General features: G+C 48.5%; 1 protein-coding gene across 1 annotated transcript; it reads left to right on the forward strand.

Moving 5' to 3' along the window:
• Nucleotides 1–1,294: 1,294 nt before the first annotated feature.
• Nucleotides 1,295–5,285, forward strand: FABP1 (fatty acid binding protein 1). Its single transcript, XM_074821337.1, has 4 exons — nucleotides 1,295–1,410; nucleotides 2,469–2,641; nucleotides 4,557–4,649; nucleotides 5,177–5,285. The coding sequence occupies exons 1-4, from the start codon at nucleotides 1,344–1,346 to the stop codon at nucleotides 5,225–5,227; spliced, it is 384 nt and encodes a 127-aa protein (XP_074677438.1). The 5' UTR covers nucleotides 1,295–1,343; the 3' UTR covers nucleotides 5,228–5,285.
• Nucleotides 5,286–6,865: the final 1,580 nt, after the last annotated feature.

Consider the following 6,865-nt stretch of genomic DNA (forward strand, 5'->3'; position numbering starts at 1 on the left):
CAGGCAGACACTGCCTGTACTAATTAACCAGAAACAGGCTGAATCTAGCCCGGGCAGTGTCACTGCAGTGCACCACTGCAGCGCAAAGAGTGAAGGTGGGCAGCAGCCCCGGGCTGAGCCTGCAGGAGCAGGATGGGCGGCTGCAGAGGGCTCTGACAGCACCTCCAAATTGGAAGGAGAAAGGTTTTTTTCATGCTTATCCATTATTTTACTTTTAAAAATAACAAACATGCTATAAGAAGGCAGAATGGAAGAATTGCAAAGAGGAGAAGACATATGAGTGAAAAGGGGGAAAATCCTTGAGCTGGTGACTTTGGGAGTGAGGAGGAATTCACTGGGGCAGAGGATGAGATGGGAGCAAGAAGCTGAGCCTGGGAGTCCAGACCCAGAGGACAAATGCTCAGATGCTGTGCAGCAACCCGGGACACTCAGCCAAGGGACCACACTGGGAGAGGAGCCCCTGAGTCCTGCTTTGGAGGGAGGAATTGGAGACTGCTGCTGGCCCTACTTCCAACATGGCATTTGGGAGAAATGCAGCTCCAAGGGCCGGGATGCTCCTTCAGTACACGAGTGACTGTGGTTCCTCTGGCAAAAGGAGAGGAAAGGGAGTTTTGGCCATGGCTCCTGGCAATAGCCTTGGTAGATCACTAATGGCACTGGTCCATCTATCCACATGAAACCCCTTTCTTGGAAGCAAGGCCATAGTGATCGAGTCTGAATTAAACTGCAATCTTCAGGATGGGCCAGTTCAAGACCAGGATTTGATTTTAAGCCATGTTTTTTCTTCAGAGGACAATGATTTTGTGAGTACATCTGTGTTACACCAAAAACCACCATTACAGAGGACTGTGAGGCATGTGAAGGAGTGAGCAAGTTACTCCCTGGCAGCATGCAGCCACTACTCTTCATGCCAGTGCTAAAGACCCAGTGAGCAGAAACCCCACCGGTGTCAGTTCCAGGGGACACCGTGATCTTTCACTGCTTTCTCCTCTTCCAGATGTGCGCTTCCAGACTGCAACTTGATTAGATGATTTGGCTCATTCCTCCAATAATTAATCTCTTTGCACAATTTTTTTTTATCCTTTGTTTATGGATGCCACGTTGCTACCTCCATAAAATGGGTTTATGGGATTTCCCTGCCCCCACGCTGTAAATCAAGGTCTAAAAATGTAGAGCAATTTATCACTGACCATTGCCCAGTTTTATGTTTGAACATGGCCATAAAAGAATTACATCATCTTACCTCTGACCAACTTTTAAGGCGAAAGGACCTTATAAAACCAAGCTCTGCTTACCAGCAAGGCACCTTCTCTTGTGTTGGGAGCACAGAGAGCCTTTCCATCATGAGCTTCACTGGAAAGTATGAACTCCAGTCTCAGGAAAATTTTGAGCCTTTTATGAAAGCGCTCGGTAAGTGCCTGCACATGCTGTGTGCTGCTTTGCTTCCACAGACCCCACTGATATTTGGGAATTCAACTGTGCTGATGTGCTGATGATGTAGATTGAAAACATCTCTCAGATTTCCTATTTCTGTCATCTTGCAATTGTTGGGTTTATTTTAATGCATATGCATGGAGATGGGATCTCAAAATAGAAGAGAAAGCGTCTCTCTGGCTGGTGGCTGGAGATCAAGAGATGTTGGGTGAAGTTTTATGGCTTGCAGGAAAACAGTCCCAGTGGGCTCCGCAGCTGTGGGCCAGTGCGGCAGGGTGCTGCACACACATGATAAACCAGTGGAACTTTGGTGGCTTAAGGTGTCTGCAGATTTATTCCATCATGCTGTGAAATTTGAGGGTGAGCAGGACATCACTCAGCCCACCATGCTGCTGCTAGGCGATGCTGCAAAGCCCCAAATTCCACCATTCATCAGAAAAATAGTCAGTGTTGTTTAAATGCTTAGTGATAAATGTGTCCAGCTAGAGTTCCACCAGTGTCTGTGCCAGGGAACATGCTCCTGCAGGGATTCAGGAAGCTTTGCACTACTTCTGCACAGTTATGTGTCAGAGGGCTCTACCTGTCAGATCAGCTTCAGGCTTTGGGAGACTTCAGTGAGCTGGTTCTAAGGGACCCTGAATCTCATTAAAAAACTACTTGGTTCCCTCATTCAGCCTCCATTTATTCCATTTTCTCTGCTTGCCTTTCAGTGAAGTAAAGAAAACAGGATTTTTTAATTTCCATCTGATGTTTAGCCAGGCAGGTAGCTGTTCTGCTCCCAGCCAGGTCAGTGAGACAAGGGAGAGGTCTGGTGCCCACACAAAACCCAGGGTGACAGTATTTGTTATTCTTCCTCCCCAGAAGACTCAGAGCCATGTGACCCTTGGGGAACCATCATCCTTGCAAGGTTTTTACACACTGGAATAGAAATCGTCCCAGCTGTGGGTCCCCAAATCCCACCACATTCCCTCAGCAGCAGCAATCTGCCCACCGATGGCTCCAAGGTCCAGCTAACATCTCTTGTTTCTGCACAGGGCTTCCCGATGACCAGATCCAGAAGGGCAAAGACATCAAGAGCATCTCAGAAATCGTGCAGGATGGGAAAAAGTTCAAGGTTACCGTGACCACTGGCTCCAAAGTGCTGCACAACGAGTTCACCATTGGGGAGGAGTGTGAGATGGAGATGTTAACAGGAGAGAAAGTCAAGGTGAGTGATCAGCTCCTCCTCTGACAGGGCTGCAGTGGCTCAGGGACATCAGATTTCCTTTCCAGCCATTCCCTCTGCACTTGAGCAAAGAGAATGACCAGACCACAGGTGTTAAAGCGGACACAGGGAAAAGACCTGGGTAATTCCCCAGCCTGGTTCTGTCTCTCACAGTTTGTGTGAATGATTTAATATAACGGGAAGGGACTAATTGCTGAAACCAACTCTGCAGATGTGACACCCACTGCCCGGTTCCCTGCAGGTCCTCTGCAAGTCTCTTAGGGACACATTTCCAAAACTGACAGTCCATTTCTGAGCCACCTTCCTGGGAAAATCAGAGCCCAAGACTCTGAAGTTCCCATCTCCCCTCTTCACTTTTGCAAAACAAGCTCCCCCACCAGCACTTCAGCAGATGAAGCCTTGCATTTCTAAAGATATTTTAATAGCCAGTTTAGAAAACACTGGAAGCCCGTGTTTTAATAGCCCATTTGGAAAAGGGGGATAGAGACGCTTTTGCAAATTTTTCTGACAGTAAAAGGTCTGAAAGATTTGAGGTGGAAAAGGGTTGACTTTCTGTCATGTTGCAACACAAAACATACCCCCACCATCATTTTGTTGACTTAAAGGTAGTGCAGGAAAGTCAGCCAATCATAAACCAATAAAACTCTCCTTTTAAGTCCCAGCAGCTGTCAGATTCTCTGCTAGCCTTTATCACTGCTTGTGTTTACACTGGGTGAGATGATTTGGCAAGGTGAGGATTTATCACCCTTGAAATTGGGTCAGCTCCCGTTCCTCGACATTAGTTTACAATGGTTCATAAAATGTCAAGGCAATGCCACTGGCAATATTGCCTCTCACCTCTACCTTGGGAGATGATATTGCAGGGACTTTTGAAAGCAGGAGGGATGATCACCAAAAAAAATGCCCCAGTGAATTGGGCTCTGAGAGCCGTACCGGCTGCATCACGATTTCCAGCATCACTGAAGTCCCTTGCGCATAAACTAGGGGGAAATGGCTATTAGAAAAGTTTTGCCCTCTGTAAATCAGCAACTCAAGGGCAGATGAACATGTCTTATAGCTGGACAGACAGATGAACAGAAATGGGTTTTGCTGGGTTATTTATTTGAGTAATTTCAGCAATCAGTGATAGCTGCTCTGGGGGTGCTGGTGCTGTTTGTAGATTTTTTAGATGTGCAGCTCCTGAGGGGCAGAGATTCAGCAGATGTGCCTGTCCCTCTGAGAGCTTTCCTGCCACGACTGAGTTTCTGAAAGCTCCTTAAATAGTTTCCCACCTTGACCAAGACTCCTCCCAGACCCATGCTGTCACCCAGTTCCCTGTTACCCCATCCCAAAGGAGGTTACAGCAGCAATGTGCAATAGGTTGGTGGTGGAGAGATGACATGGCATGTCCTGGCCCAGCTCAGGTGGCTCTGCAGTCCTCTTCTTGGAGTTGTGCAGCTCCTCTTGGTCTGGGTGCTGCATGAGGAGCTGCCCCAAGGAGCATCAGGGCTGCACAGAGGCACCAGCATTGTCAGGGTGAAGAGCCTTCCTTCTTCTCCCCCAAAACTCCTGCATTGGTGTGATGCCAAGGGATGTCAAGGATCCCTGCTCTGGCATCTAACAGTGTGGGAGCCATGAGTGAGCCTCAATTTGAAGGGGAGAGAGGTAGATACAGTGGCAAAATCACATCCCTGTAGAGGCCAAAGTAAACATCCATACCCTTGTTGTGTTGTAGTCACCACCAGCACAACCCCCTCTCCTCCTCCTCCCAGGAAAGCCAAAATCAGCGAGGGAGCAGTTTGCTCCAAATAGCTTACAGAGGGGATGGTGGCAACTCCGTACAGAAGAGGAAGGACAAAATGCAGGGGTTGAGATGGTCTCCACCAATAACAGGAATGCCTCTGTCTTCTCCTATCAGGCTGTTGTTCAGCTGGAGGGTAACAACAGACTGGTCGCCAACCTGAAAGGGCTGAAATCTGTCACTGAACTCAACGGAGACACCATCACCAATGTAAGTGCAGAAGAGAAGGGCAATGGCTGGAGTAATGGTGCATACAGTTGCCTTCAGGGGTCTGGACACCAAAAAGCCTACAGAGATGCTGGGAACCTTGGGGAGGTGCTGGAGATGAGCACGTGCTTGCACTCAGGCTCTGCAGCCAAAGTTGATCTGCTGGTCAGGCACTGAAGGCAGTGTTTCATTATAGTCCAATCCAAAAAGTACTCTTTAAGACCCCAGTAGGCATGGCTGATCAAAGTTTCATGTAATGAGGGCATGTTCTCACCCACCCAGAGGTATAGGTATGTCTCTGGGCCTGACACTTTTAAAGAAGAGAGGTACAGCAGACTGATCCCAGTTGAGGGATGCCAGATTATCCCTACCTGCTTTGGATTCATGAAGAAATCCAAAGTTTTTATAATTTAGTTTATAGGAGATAGACTGGGGACCAGTCCTGTTTTGATTTGCAAGATCAGATCCTTTCCAAGTAGAGTTTGGAGACAAGCACCATGAAAAGCTAACACTCTCCATTTCTTTTTCAGACGCTGACCATGGGAGACCTCACCTACAAAAGAATCAGCAAAAGAATCTAGAAGCCCTGCACATACAAATCATTTTACTGTGTAAAATGTTTCCGTTAAAGTAAAATTTGTATTAAAGGCCTCTTTGTTATCATCAACATCTTCACTGTTGCTATAAAGAGATGCAAGCCTTCAAAACTCAGGCAAGCCCTGGTAGAAACTGGGCAAGAGGCTGAGCCAAGGCTGTGCTGATGTCGGTGGATGGAGCTGGGCCAGGGCGCAGGCTCCGAGCCATTGCGTGACCCTCTGAGATGTGCTTCATGCTGCTGAGAACTCTTCCAGCCCCTTCTTGGGGACAGGTGCCAGCATCCTGCTGGGGATGTCCTGGTGGGTGGTGTACCCACAGCTGCCCTGGCTGGGTGGATGGAGGACCACCGGGCAGACAAAGGGCTTTGTTCCGTTTCCTTACAAACACGGCCAAGTGACCACAGGGTGACTGGCAGGGCCAAAGGGTGGGGTGGTTTAGGTGGGCTCGAAGAAATGTCAGTGATCCTGCCTGGAAAGCTGCCTTGGGGAAGTGACCAGCAGAGGGGCAATCTGGGTGTCCTAACTACCATCTTCATCCTCACACCTCTGCAACAGGATCCAGCCCTACAGGCTCTGGCCACCCCATCTCCTCCCCATCCCTCCCTACCAGCAGGAGGGCCCCAGACAGCTTTCAGGTGTCCAGTGTGTGTTTCACCCCAAACTGCACCTGATAAATTGGGTTGAACTGGAACTGAACACTTCTTCCAGGGCGAAATACAGGTTTTTTCTCCCAGCAGGAGATGGGCACTGGTTGTTCACAGTGTAGATATAGAAGGACCACCAAACTCATCTCCCATGCTCTTGCTTGGCGCTGCAGATGGGATGGAGATGTGGTTTTCTGATGCACACAGGAGAAGAAACTCTTCCTTCTTAGCTGCGTTTTCCAAGCCGTGTGCTTGGATGATGACTGGGAATCGTCACTGGGAAATGGCTGGTGTGATACACCTAGCTGGAATGATGTTCTTACAACTGCTCAAAGCTGATCAGGATGTTAGGAAAACACCACAAGTGCTTCCCCACCTCCTCCTGCAACCCCAACACGTGCCACTAAAGGACCAGTTTGTCCTCACGTGTATCTCTCCCACAGTTCCTCTCTCCTCGGGGAAGGTTTTCATGTTACAGGTCAACACTGATCCTCATGCTAAGAACTGAGCCAATATGGACTGTCACACTGGGCATCAGATGGGCACCTCATGGGCAAATGGAAGGGCTTAGCTCAACAGCGCCTAAAAAGCAGATGTTGGTCCCCAGTGAACTCATCTTAGATCTGGAGAAACATCAGCAAAATCACTGAGAAACGTCCAAGAGGAAAAGCCCTGGTTTTGCTTTCTTGCTATTCTGCTTGAGGAGCAGGTAGGGGAGTCTTGAACAAACCATCCCTTTTCATCTCTTGGCTGCCACTGAAGGTCTGGAACAAACCAGCTGGATCTTGAAATAGATGGGCAGAGAGCAAAGACCTTTTTTTATCTAGATATCCAACCATTGCCCTTAGACTTTTCCTTAGCTCCGTTGGCTTCCCACTGGCAGCTGATCCATGGACTATCCTGTTTTTGCTCAGTGCAAAATTGATTAAGAACCTGTCTAAGCTGAAAGGCATCAGAGCCCCCAGCTCACCCTGAAGGT

Source organism: Strix aluco, chromosome 4 (genome assembly GCF_031877795.1).
Source record: "Strix aluco isolate bStrAlu1 chromosome 4, bStrAlu1.hap1, whole genome shotgun sequence".
NCBI lineage: Eukaryota > Metazoa > Chordata > Aves > Strigiformes > Strigidae > Strix > Strix aluco.